Source organism: Thermobia domestica, chromosome 7 (genome assembly GCF_964235325.1).
Source record: "Thermobia domestica chromosome 7, izTheDome1.hap1.1, whole genome shotgun sequence".
In the NCBI taxonomy this organism is placed as follows: Eukaryota; Metazoa; Arthropoda; class Insecta; order Zygentoma; family Lepismatidae; genus Thermobia; species Thermobia domestica.
The window spans coordinates 27,078,027-27,092,248 of NC_137460.1; the positions used below are offsets into that span (position 1 = coordinate 27,078,027).

Consider the following 14,222-nt stretch of genomic DNA (forward strand, 5'->3'; position numbering starts at 1 on the left):
TTGCATATAATTTATCTCGATTTTATCGAGACGAGATCGAAACTTGGCTCTCGAGACCGAGACAATCATTTGTTTATCGAGACGAGACTGAAGTCTGAATTTAATTTTTTTTACTTCAGCTGGGACCGAGACTGAGACCACCATGTTGTCGATCGAGATGAGACCGAAACTGTATGAAGTCTCGTCTCGTCTCGTCTCAATATCATTCCTAGTAGTAAGTTCTCTCCATGCTTTTCTTTTTAGCCATGAGTAGATAGATTTTTTTAAAAATAATTTTATTAAAAACAGATCGATATTTTTAGAATGATTTGAATTTTTATTACTTTCCAATGCAACTTGACTTTCTTAAAAAGGAAACTGTTTTTTTTTTAAATATTTTAAAATGATTTTAGTTTACGTATCGTATTTTATTTATAGTGTACTTTAAGTAACATTTTTGTTTCATACATAATATAATATAAAATTTTGTCCCATGCTGTGTTCTTAATTAATTAATTAATTAACCTTCTGTTAACTACTGTTGACGTAATAGCAATGTTATTAATTCCCGTTACTCACCTCCAATTCAGTCATTTGTTTCCGCGTGATTTGGTGGAGATAATTGTGCTGACTTATCATTAATAAAAAAAAACTGAGTAATTTTTAATTGAAAGTGACAATGTTTTAAAAGTTTTAATGAAATGAGACACCAAGAAAAAAGTAACATTTATTGAACTAATGCAATTAAACATTTTTAACAACAGTAAAGTTTAAATATAGAAAATAAATAATTGTCAGTGAATTTACCAAAGTAAACAAAATTCACAATTAATTTAAACTTTTTTTTGTAAGAAATACTAACAGTAGAAAAACATTTCTGATAGTTTTAAAAACTAGAACATAAGTCAAAACTATCTATTTGTGTAAGAAACTTTTGCTTTCTAAAAGAAAAAATAAGAAAAAAAAAGAAAGAAAGGATTTTTGAGTACATTTCATCTCCTTCCAATTACTCACACTTCCTTGATTAATATTGAATTTTGGGTACAAAGATGTATATAAAAAGTATTTTTTTTAATTCCTCCGCCATTTTTCATCATCATTATCAATCATTTTCTTCTATGTTCATACTGAATTTACTATGTTACAAAATAATTATAGCGTTAATATCAAAACTCAGTGATACAGGTGACTGGGATATAAATCTGCATCTAAATATACAAGAACTCAATTGAAATTATGAAAGAAAATTATCTTTTCTTCCTTCAATGAGATAAAAAGGATGTTTTAATATTGTAATTTCATTTCTATCTGGTTACTTAAAATATCACTTACCTAACGAAAGTTGTTTTATTTTGTGTGTATACAAAGTTAGTATTTATTAAGTTTTACTAAATCAAGGTATTTGAGATGTAAAATTGAAGTGAATGGGATCAACAACTATTTGTTGACAGTTTATGGAATTAATCCAATATCAATGGATATTTTATTGGTGTCAAGTTCGAAAAATAAATTTATTTCTAGAGTATATGGTATCTTAAATTCTCTTAACTTTCATTAAAATCAATGTTCATTCTCTTCTCTACATTTCGCAGGATCGCAATGGCTCAGTGGTAGAACTTTCAGCTCTGGTCCATGGGGTCTCTAGTTCGAATGTATGTGTGGGTTTTCTTGGGGTTCTCTCGTTTCCTCCCACTTTCTTCATTCTACCGTTTCATTCATTTCTCATCATCACCCTAACCTAGTCGGCATAATCGTGGGGCGTAACACTGAAATATTTCATTTCATTTTTTCTTCTCTACATTTCAGTTTCAAAATTTTCCATCTTTTGAGATGCCTTATATGTATATACACAGAGACAGAGAGAAAGAGAGAGAGAGAGAGAGAGAGAGAGAGAGAAAGAGAGTTTGCTCCTCACTATAAAGCAATTAAAAAAGACTTATCCGACTAGAGCTACCTCGTGGCTATATGGGTAGCATATTTGCTTCTGGTACAGGAGACTCAGGTTTGATTCCCAGTGGAAGCTCATATGGTTCGGATTCTACTTGTTTCTGTCTCATACAGTCTCTGTCCTGAAAAGGGACGCTAACTCGGATCAATCCAATAAAGTAGCAGTGACATCTTGCGTTGAATATAAAAACTATTTCTGATTCATTGACAAAAAGTATACGTAATTTTTAAATCATTAAGATGTACAGAGTGAGCCATAAATTGCTTGATATTAATAGTAATCATAGTTCTTAACTGACTAGAGTAGAGAAAGCTTGACGTAAACAACATGTTATGGTGTTGTTCCTGACAGTACGTATTTCACAAAATATACGTTGTAAGAACTGATTTCTTAGTGTGGAAAATGGCAAGTGATTCATTATAGTTGAATTTGGTGAAGCGACTTATGATGTATCCTGTACATCATGATTGATTTGTAACTGGTAAAAGTTATTGCATTGTTGTCGAAGATATACAATAACGATTCAAAAAAGTATGCATTAAAAAAAAACGGAATTTGGTTGCATGAAAATTTGTGAAAATTTTCATTTCAAAATTTGATCCTAACGACGGGTAGACAAAGTAATACGAATTTAGTCGTCTGCAAAAGAAATAATCCGTCTGAACCTATATTAGTGATGGGTACAAAAAGTTTTTCGGTTATCAGTTCTCAGAAAAAACAGAAACCAATTTTTGAAAACTAAAGAAAGATCTCTTGTTCAAAACCGGTTCGTTTTCCTATCAAAAACCTATTTCGGTTTTCTAACAGAAACTTTTTGCTCTTTCGTTAACTTGTTTGTAAGTGAGCACCACAGGAACAAGAACAAGCTTCGGGCTTCGGCGAAAATTGCCTTGATTTCAGTAAAACCCCAAAGTTATTGGGGAAAAATGAAAATGGTGTCGTTGAAAATCCGAAACCAGCTTTAAAGGAAATCAAGATATCGACTTGTTTTAGTTATATCTAGAAACCAGTTTCCAGCTTTTACGAAAACCGATTTTGCTCGTCCCTAGAACTTATACTAACTCTATACAGCCCTATAAGAGGAACCAAGTGTACTTTAAATCCACAATGCTTCATAAACAAGAGAAGAAACACTTTGACAACATTCTACGATCTACTATATTATTTCTTACTTGTCCCTTTCCTTTTCATCTTCTTCTGTTTCAAGATTAAAATAAACATACAAAGTTCAGAAATAATTTTTCCGACCATACTGAATTCTTTCAGCAAGTTTCGACAAGAAGTTCTTATACACGAAAGAATCCATATTTTTATCAATGTACCGCAGTAGCAGCCAATCACTATACGAACATCTTCTTGTGACAACAGACACATCATATGGATCTGGGCTTACCGATCGACAACAACCAATGAACATCATGGGAGCACACGCACCGCCAACCGAGTGGAAAAGAAAACCAATAACACGCATCAGAATTACCAGAGCAGAAAAAATTGAAAGTATGAGGAACCAAAACCACAGAAATACATATATCTTCTCATTAATAATATTCAAAGCCAGAACACACATTGCATCAAAGTCTTGCACTCCACCAGAAGGACCATATTGCTTGAAAACACATTTTGCAACTTTGGGAAACACTTTGTTCATAGGGTCAACTCGATCTTCCGGGTCTTCTTGCAAGAACCTGAAGACATCAAGACCATATGTCGTGAACTCTTTACCGAGGAATACATTGGTGAAAAACATGTTTCCAACAACATTTATCAAGTTTAGCAATTCACAAAACACTAACCTACGAGCCCAGCTTCTGTTGTCGTCTAACCTTCTGTAAAATATGTTCGCCATTTTTTCTACATTTGAACTTCTTTTGTCCTTTGATGGTACAAAAACAGGTAACTTCTTTTTGGCCTTCTCATTGTAAAGCTGAACGGTCACATCACTGTCAGCCTGGAAAATGTAATAAGTTAATCCATAAACGTATTCTTGAATTCCAAATCCTTGCCAGCTTTTCCAGAAGTAGTGTGGCAAATAGAATAAAATGGCCTGGAAAAGAAGCACAAATGGTACCCACTGGTAATATCGATGACGTATTATGTCATCATCAGGATTATTAGGACCAACACCCGGATGAAGCACTGTTTGTCCAACTGTCCCATTGAGATGTTTGGTGACCGTGTAAGTTGCTGTGATGAAGCAATATGTGTTAAACACTTTATCTGGTATTGGACCATTACTAATACAATGGATATGTTCCCCAATATATTGTCTACTACAAACCAACACTGTGCTAATAAGAAGAACCAAAGTCGTGAATCGGTAATGCAGTTTGAACACGATATTGTCAATTTTGATTGGTTTTAGTTTGACAAATTTGGAGACATCTTTGAATTGTCCCAACATGTTTGCACTTCAGTAAAGAAACCACGAAACGATTACACCGTCTTCAACTCATTTGTCACAGCTACTAGCTTACACACAAATGGACACTATAAGATTTTCAACCTCTAACGATTGCATTATCTTATCATAAACCAGCTGATACGGTTATCAGATTTTTCAGTTCAACTACAAAGATAATCTATCTATTTCTCTTCCTAAGAAGTTACTTTTCCTTTTTTTAAGATAAGATGTTATTCATTATTGGAGTGAATATATATTTAAATCTTAAAAATCAAATGTATTACCCACATAACAAGCGCGATAACTCTACTTTTGTGGCAACTGTAGGGGCAGCGATAAAGCACGTATCTTTAGTAGGTGTTAAGGGTGCACGGTAGCTCCTTCACCAATTGATCTTACCTTCATTTGTGTTCTTTCTCTTCTAAAAATAATCTAATCTAATATTTCAAGGATCTTATAAAATAGAGGATCTGCCCTTACAACAAAATCTTGAAGCCATACGTCACAGTTTTGCCATCCCTACTCTGCCCACTCCGCCCAATAGGATCGCAATGTTTTTAGCCAACAATCATGGCGGAAACGAAAGTAGCCAATTAGACGATGGAGGAAATTAGAGTAGCCAATCAGAGTTGGCGATGCTCGGTTGTTTTTTTCTTTGAAGATACGTATGGGCATATCCTCTATTTATAACATCCTTGTAATATTCCCTCCTGAAAAGATATTTTTTTTCTGATAGATATTTTACAATTACTTATCGTCTTTTCTGGTGCAGACTCAGTGGTAGAGCGTTCACCTCTGGTGCTTGGGGTCCCGGGTTCGATCCCAGCCCCCGCCAAGTGGACTTTGTGGTGGACAAACACCGTGCTCGTGGGTTTTCTCGGGGTTCTCCCGTTTCCTCCCACTTTCTTCATTCCACCATTTCACTCATCTCTCATCATCACCGTCTCCTTTAGCCTAACCGGCATAACCGTGGGACGTAAAACTTAAAGCTTTCATTTCATTTCATTTTCTGGTGCAGAATAATGTCTGTTCAATACTATGTTGACGTAGTGGCTTATGGTATTGAACCCTCCCTCACAAAGCTTGGAACTTCTCCAACAAAAACTTGTGGGTGCGCGTATGGTGTATTTCCAAGATTAAACAAAATTTTAAGCCAGAAAGAATCGTTTGTAAAATGGGGTTAAGTTCCAAAGTTGGGCGTCCGTTTCCAGCACAATTTTTAAAATTTACAGGAAAGATATGGACAATTTGATCGTTTGTGTGCTTGATAATATATAAGGGTCTCGAAAAATCTGTTTATTTGTTATATATAAGCGGTTATAAACATGGGACTATACGCCGAGAAGAGGGAACTACTTGGCGCAAGGTAACCGAACAGTTGCATTGTGGGAAAGTAACGAGCATTTATGTTATTAACATGGCGAATGTACAAGGGCAATGAACTAACAGTTTTAACATTTGTGAAGCAATACGTTGATAACGAGCAAAATCTTTTAAAAGTTTGTGAAGAGCACGGATTAAGGAACCTAATAACAAATTGCAGAAAATGTGGAAAGGAGATAAGAGCGAAAAAACGTGGCAAAAGCGGACGCCCAACTTCGGAATAAATGCCGTAAAATGCAATAAAAGAGGAATGAAAATTATGAAAGAAAACTGCAAATTGAAGTGCAAGTAAAATACAAATATAAGAAAACCTACATATTGAAGTACAAAGGTTAATCAAAAATTATTTTGACACAATTTTGACACAACTCTGCTTACATTGTTCTACTGACCTCTGTACTTGTTTATTTTATCGTTATGCTGTTGTGGTCATGCTCTGAAAGTTTGATGCTAATTCCTTCATTTGTCTTCCTTTTGTTCCAGATAGATCATGGCTCGCTCCATTAGAAGTTTGTACCAAAGAGGAACAACGAGCAGTGATCCGGTTTTTCAGGTCGGAAGGTGTATCAGGGGCCGCAATGCATCAAAGACTTTCAGCACAAACGGGGACAGTGTCTTGCTGCAACAGAATGTCTACGAATAGATTGAATAATTCAAAAATGTTCGCACAGGTAGTAAGCCACGTTTCCACTTTACATGAATCTTGTAGCTGTCATAAAAAAGAACTTGCTACCTGATCTTTCTATCTACTGTTTAGATTTTTACAACTTCTTGTAAGCAAGAAAGATATCACCACCCATGCAGCACTGCACTCTAGTGGACAAACAATTAACCTTCTCATTAAAAACGTGTATTTTGGCGCACTCCCCCTCCCTGTCCAGAAGAATCCATTGTTTCGGAAGCGGCGAAACTGTTTTTTCCTTTATGTCAGCGGGAGGGCGATAGCAGGTAGCAAGCAAGACGTCCCAGAAAGTTGGACACTGTTCGACTCCTTGCAAGATGGAAAAAAATGTTTTATGACCCTTTCAAGACTATGTGTACACGGTGAAATATGATAGGGTTTCAAGTTGTTTTTTTTTTTTTTATGACAGCTACAAGTTCTTCTAACGTGCCAACCCACGCACGAGGAAGGAGCCAGACGACCATCTACGGCCACAAATGATGGCAACTTTGAGCGTGCACGTGAGATGGTTCTGTTAAGCCACATTGTCACGTTAGAAGAACTTGTATCTGTCATAAAAAAAAATTTAAAAAATCTTGAAACCTTACCATATTTCATCGTGTACACACAGTCTTGAAAGGGTCTTAAAACATTTTTTCCATTTTGCAAGGAGTTGAACGATGCGCAACTTTCTGGGACATCTTGCTTGCTACTTGCTATCTCCCTCCCGCTGACATAAAAGAGAAAAACAGTTTCGCCGCTTCCGAAACAACGGATTCTTTTGGATAAGGAGGGGAAGTGCACCAAAATACACGTTTTTAATGAGGAGGTTCACTGTTTGTCTACTAGAGTGCAGTGCTGCATGTGTGGAGAAACTTTTCTTGCTTTCAAGAAGTTGTGACATGTAAAGAGTAAATAGAAAGATCGGGTTGCAAGGTTTTTTCTTTTTTATGACAGTTACAAGATTCATTTTCAGTCGCAATGTGGCTTTAGACAGACGAGTGACTATTGATGAAATGGCACATCGACTGGAAATTAGTCATGATTCCTGATACAGCCTCCGACCACAAAAAACGGATCACTGCTCGTTGTTCCTCTTTGGTACAAACTTCTAATGGAGCGGCTATGACCTCTCTGCAACAAAAGGAAAATAAATGGAGGAATTAGGATCGAACTTTCATAGCATGACCACAACAGCATAACAATAAAATAAACGAGGGCAGAGGTCAGCATGAATAACATAAGCAAAGTTATAGCTATATTATGGATAAATTTTTGACTTACCCTCGTATTACAATTCAAAATGAAAACTAGAGTGAAAGATATGTGATTTCACTATAATAATCAAGAAACTTATTACAAGTTGTAAACTGCATATGGAGGTTGCTGGTAAGAGCGTATGATCAAAGGAAGGGGGGTCATGATATGAAGAAATAGGTTGAGAAAGCTTAAATTAAAGAATTCATTTTACTATTTTCAGTGGACAATTATATGCCAGTGTAGTTTTCTGGATTTCATTCTCTGAGGACTTTTATAAAAGAATGTTATGCCTTATTTCTAATAAGGAATTAGTAAGTATCGAGGAAATTTAACAGGACAAGCACATGAGTAAAAACAACGGAAAATATTTATTTAAACAATATGTTGAAACTCTTTACATATTGTCGTTTAACAGAATAAATAAATAAAAATAAAATTATCCAAGGATGAGATGAGATGTGTTTTAAAAGAAACCGAACTTTAGCTATAACATCTTTATTGTTCATTGTACAACATTTTAAGCACTGTCCCCACCAAAGTTGTCTCTTCTACTGGCAATACATTGTTCCCAATATTTCTGTCATTTTTGGAAAACCTCTTGGAAAACACTTTCTGTGCCGATGCTCAGATCGCTTCTTGAATTGTTCTGAATCTCCTATATATGGCTTTTAAACAACGTCCTTTCAAAGTGATTTTAAGTTTGGAAAACCTGAAATAATCTGATGGGGTTAGGTCTGGAGAATATGGTGGATGCGAGACAACGGGAGTCTGATGTTCTGCTAGATAATTGCGGATGAGAAGCGAAGCGTGTGTAGGCACATTGGCACGGTGTACTATCTAAGTCTGGTTTACATACAAGTCAGGCCTCTTCATCCATAACATCCCTCAACTTCGTTAAAATGTCCTGGTAAAACTGTTTGTTTACCATCTGATACAAATTCATGATGGGCAATGCCTCTCCAATCAAACAATACAACCACCACCTTGATCTTTGACTGACTTATGCTATTTTTTAATATGAAGAGACGCTGAATGAATTGAAAAGCAATTGAAATATCTCTGTAAATGTTTTGCCAAATTTGTAGCAAAATTTCACACACGCATTGTTCTTCAAGCTCTTTCATTGTCATGGTATCATTAATACAACGAACAGCTTGTGCACGTACTCACGTCAGCAGCTGTAGCTCCAGAACTAAGCGTATGGCTATTTGAGAATGCGTTTTCGAAGCGTTAACCCCTGTAGCGAACGCGACCTAGGTGGCTATTCGGTAATTTTACTTTCGCCAGAGTTATAAATCATACTGTGAGCCAGTCAGGGTTTCCAGGTCGTTTTTATCAGGTCCAGGTCTATAACAGCAGAGTTCCAATACTCTACACGAAGCATCTTCCAAGCAGCTGTTTCTTTCTAAAAATCCCCTTGCCTGGCAACACGTCTTTCCTTTTTTTCCCCTTCCTTTAGACATCTTTTAAACAGCAGGCGGTGTATTGTTCCGAAACGCGCCAAATACGCTCGAGCTGGCGTTTTCTCCGCGTTTTTATTGCTTTCGCGTTTGTGATTAGCCATCCACATTTAAATACATGGTCAACGTATTCCAAGCGTACGCATGAACAATGAAAACGCTTTGCGAACGCTATGAATAGCCACGGCATAACGGTCATAGCGAAACGAGATAAATGACGGTTTGTTGTCTAAACCTGCTGCTAGATGCGATCAGTAGCCGCACAGCGCTTTCTCTGCCGGTTTGCGTGCTATTTCAAAAGTTCGGTTACCTTTTGAACACACCTCGTTTACCAATTAATAGGTATCATTGAGCTGAACGAAATGAAATAAATGAATATAAATCCTCATGTGTAGTTTTTGAGAAAAACGAGAAAAATATCTATAAATTTAAAAGGAAATGTTATACAATAAGCACGCAACTCATTAAAAGATGAAACTGATACTGACATATACTACCAACAAGAGTTTCAATATGACACCATCAAAACACCAGGATACAGCACGGATCATGAGATATATGCTGAACTCTGAAACTTTAATTTATGTTCAATATATGTCAACTATAATGTTCAGGTTCAGGAGAGGTAAGGGCACAGGAGATGCAAGTGATATGCTAATAATAGCAGAATACCTATTATGATGACGACGATAATGTTATCCAAAGAAAACGTATATAACAGTTGATAGATTATTTCGAGCTTAATAAAATGACACGTTTCGGAGTAAATTCTTATGTGTATTTTTTTGAGAAAATTGAAAAAAAGCAAATTTTTGTGGCGTTAAAAAGTATGTAATTCTTTGTCAATAACAATTGACAAATGTATACCGTGAAACACAGCGTTGTCTTCTTCTAACAGGAGAGTCTGGGTCCGGGGGCATAGGCTCCACAGTTTTTTTAGTGAAAAAATAATTGAAGCTACTATTTATATATTTTTGGAAATGTATAATAAACTCATGATATACCTACCATAGTCTGGGTTCTGACTGGTCCCTTAGTTTTTACTTTCTTGATCCGCCCCTGACTGACGGTGACACATTTATCTCTAAGAGTCACACAGGTACTCCAAACACTTACTCACATACATCATTAAAATTTATAAAAAAACTGTTACCGGTTAATTTCATCAGATTCTCATTTCAAAGCTTCTTTTGAAATTCCAGATTTTTTTTTAAAAAAAAGAAAGAAGTCCCCGGCACCTTCATAATTTTTCTGGTTTGGATGTTCCTAAAATTCCAGCAACGACTTTTTAAACCAGCATTTCCCAACCGATGTGCCGCGGCACACTACTGTGCCGCGAATAGACCGCTGGTGTGCCGCGAGGAAATGGAAACAAAATTATTAATTCTATAGCAACGAAATTGCAAGACATAGGAAAGAATGTATATTTTTGTATTTCACATTACTATGAATTTCTACAATGGAAAAAATACTGTAATTGTAATATATTATTCTACATTTATTACTGTGTAGCAGACAGTATTTCGGCTCGTACACATTTCCACGGTTAGCTGCTATGTTACGCTTCAATTGAGAGTCATACTAACACTGAGAAATAGAAGCACTTGTACGGTATGCGTCAAGTGAACGTTCGTAGAACACTCATTCGCACGTGAATGACAGAACAACACTTTGTTCAATAGCTGTGTTTTGACTTTGACGCATCACGACCTGTGTGATTGCAATAATATGCACTGATTTTGGTTAAGACAGCAAAGTTAAAAGTACAAGACCTTTGTTTGTTAGTTCGTTATTTAGTGATCTTCGTTCTTAGTGAAAGGTTGGATACAGTTTTCGAAAAAGAAAGCGTATTTTTAAAAATCTGAGTCCTATATTTCATTGCAATTGTTTTTTATTATAAAATTAGAAGAAAAATAAGCATAATGAATTAGCATAGGGGAAACCAGTGATCGAGCTTTCATCTCTGTGAAAAGATGATCAGTAATCACAGAAAAAAAAATACCATGGTATTTTAAATTTGCAAATAATAATAATAATAATAATATCTATGAGTGTACCGCGAGAATTCAAGTTACACGCGTTATTGCCGCAAGTTGAAAAATGTTGGGAAACGCTGCTTTAAACCTAGGCCATAATCAAAGAACTGTTCTGCATCACGTGTGATACCATCGGAAGATTTCGGTACGATTCGTGGAACGCTGCGCCTTCCGAATGCACACTTCCGAAAACAAAAAATCAACAATGTTGCAAAACTTCAAAGACATTGTGAACGACTGGAGGAAAGATAGGAATTAAAGAAAGAATTATAACATGAACAGTAACAATTAATTGAAATAAAACAACAACAATAATAGCAAAAGTAGAAAACGAAAGTTAATTGCAATCTGACAACACTGTACTCTCACAAGATGTCTTCCGTAAGCCGCGAGAGATGAGAGTGACAAAAGTTCATAGATAAGGATTAATAACCGGAACATACTGTCGCGTTCTATTGGATGATAAAATCGATAGAACTAGATCAAGCTTCACGACCCCTTGCGTTCACTATAGATTTAGGGAAAGGAAAGCAATATTGCCATCCTTGGATTATATTAGAAGCAGACTCTCTTCCTAGAATTTTAGGTCAGTAAGTTAGGAAAAGAGTTTACTTCATGATAAATATATAAACTACAAAAAAAAAAAAAAAAAAAAAAAGTAAAGGAAAGGAAAGAAAGAGAAAACTTGTAAAATTGAAAAAATGAAATGAAATCTTTGAGTTTTACGTCCCATGTTTATGCCGGTTAGGCTACAGGAGACGGTGATTATGAGAAATGAATGAAATGGAGGAATGAAGAAAGTGGGAGGAAACGGGAGAACCCCGAGAAAACCCACGAGCACGGTGTTTGTCCAACACAAAGTCTACATGGCGCGAGCTGGGATGGAACCATGGACCCCAAGTACCGGAGGTGAACGCTCTAACTCTGAGCCACCGTGCCCCCAGTTGTAAAATTGAATTATAGTGTACAAACAATAGTAAATTGTTGCTCACGAGTGAAATTCAAACAAATAGCTGTAAAATTTAATTACTTGTCTTAAAAGGAATTAACGAAATTTAATTTACTGTACTGGTTAGTTTGCGAAAGGCATTGATAGTACGTCAAAGAAAACGAGAGTTCAGATCAGGCTACCATTGAGGCTAACGCTCATCACAAACTTCTTGTATATGATTTCTAGTCTCGCAAACAAAGAGTATTCGCACTCTTTTAATGATTAAGTAGCAAAGACGAGAAATAAATAAATTAAAAATGAAAACAATATTAATTTCCAATGCTTTGGTGGAGTAGGAAAAAAAAATAATGGAGCAACAGCCATTGTGTGAACCGGGAGCTTAATTTATTCTGACCAATAATAGGCTACAAAGAGATAAAAACACTTCCATTTGACTGATGGGCGTTAATCATACCCATAAAACAAAAAAAAGAAAGAAAAAACACAGGAAGAAAACTGCCCCCGGGAAGCAATATTATATATAATAACGCGAAAATTAATGCAATGAAAAAAATGTACATCTATTGAATCTAGTACGGGTTAAGTCATTTCTGCCGTTGGCCAAAATATCTGTCTGCTTATATGTTAACAGCATACTTAAAGGCAATAAGCATTTGCGTCTGTTCTTTCTTTCTTTTTTCGTTTGTGTGGCGGTATTCTTCTTCATTTTCTTTATTTCTTCTTTTGTTCTTTTCTTCAGCCTTGCCTCTTCCTTCTTCATAATTCTAATGATCCTCGTATAGCTACCGGACTGGATAGCGGCCACCGGAGGTACGCAAATATCGGCAACTTGCCAACTAACGTTCTTCTGGTCAGTATGCATACTTTTCCAAGCCTATACCTTCTCTTCAGATTTAATACGTTGGAAAAAATAGCGTTAGTAAGGCATACTGAGAAAGGAGGCATGCAATAATAATAATAATAATAATAATAATAATAATAATAATAATAATAATAATAATAATAATAATAATAATAATAATAATAATAATAATAGCGATGCTGTTCATTGTAAGAGCCAGTGGAAGTTATTAAAAGAGATACAACTTCCAGCAATAAAATATTCTGCTGCATATTAAAGTGGATCACTAGGTGTTCCCAGTGCTATGCTAAACGCTGCTTAAATAGTGTGTCGTTGCCAGATAGTGTCGAGTGTTTGCTTATGTCAGATAATAAAGGAAGTAATCATGGAATTCTGCTTCGATACTTACTGGAGAAATTAGTTTTCAACTCTTACCGCAATTCCGCTTCTCAAACTGCAACGCTAGAATCCAGGAATTTTTTTATTGTGACTACTACAGTAAACGTACAAATTTGGCAAGAACGCATTATGGCGTACTGCGCAAGTTTCGTCTCAAAATCTATTTCCTTAAATGTAAATTAATATTTAAATAAAATATGAAATATAACACGAAAAACGGTCAAACAATATGTCTATTTCGTAATAAGATCATTACTTTAAAATACTTTACACAATCAAATAAACATTTCGTAAAACTGAGCACTTCTTGTAAGATCTTAATGCAAGTTCCATGTTGTGTGGTCATTGTAAAACGAATCAAATATTTTCTTTTATTTCTTATATTTTTTGATATCAGGAAACACAACCAAATGAATCAGTGTCTTGGGCTATAACTGAAACATTACTCTATCTTATAGTACAATATTTATACTATATAACGTTTCATTACGCAGTAGCTAAGGCAATGAGCTAAAATATGTACTGACTTCCGGGTGGTGATCCACCTTAAGTGCATAAATAAACTACAACTTCCTAAAGCAAAATAAAATATGTTTAGTATTATTGACAATTGACAACATTCTTTTCTTGTGCCATAAAAGTTCAAATTTTCATTTTCTCGAAAATCACACTTGGCAATGTACTCTCGCGTATATTACAATAAACCTGTCTTTAGCGGAATCGAACGAGACTCACAGAAATTTCCATTCAAGATAGGTTTCCAGTTATGGAAGTAAATTTATGAAAAAAAAAAAGTGCATGCCTATAATGGGCATACTGAGATAAAATAGAATGCTGTACGTACCATAGTTAATTTCCAGTATTTTTTTTTTTCTACAACGAATTAGTACACGCAAAAC

General features: G+C 35.4%; 1 protein-coding gene across 1 annotated transcript; it reads right to left on the bottom strand.

The window, feature by feature from the left end:
* Positions 1-783: 783 nt before the first annotated feature.
* On the bottom strand, positions 784-4,384 carry LOC145689935 (innexin inx2-like). Its single transcript, XM_081764290.1, has one exon. It carries the CDS (start codon positions 4,329-4,331, stop codon positions 3,156-3,158), a length of 1,176 nt encoding a protein of 391 aa, XP_081620416.1. The 5' UTR covers positions 4,332-4,384; the 3' UTR covers positions 784-3,155.
* Between the last annotated feature and the right edge of the window lie 9,838 nt (positions 4,385-14,222).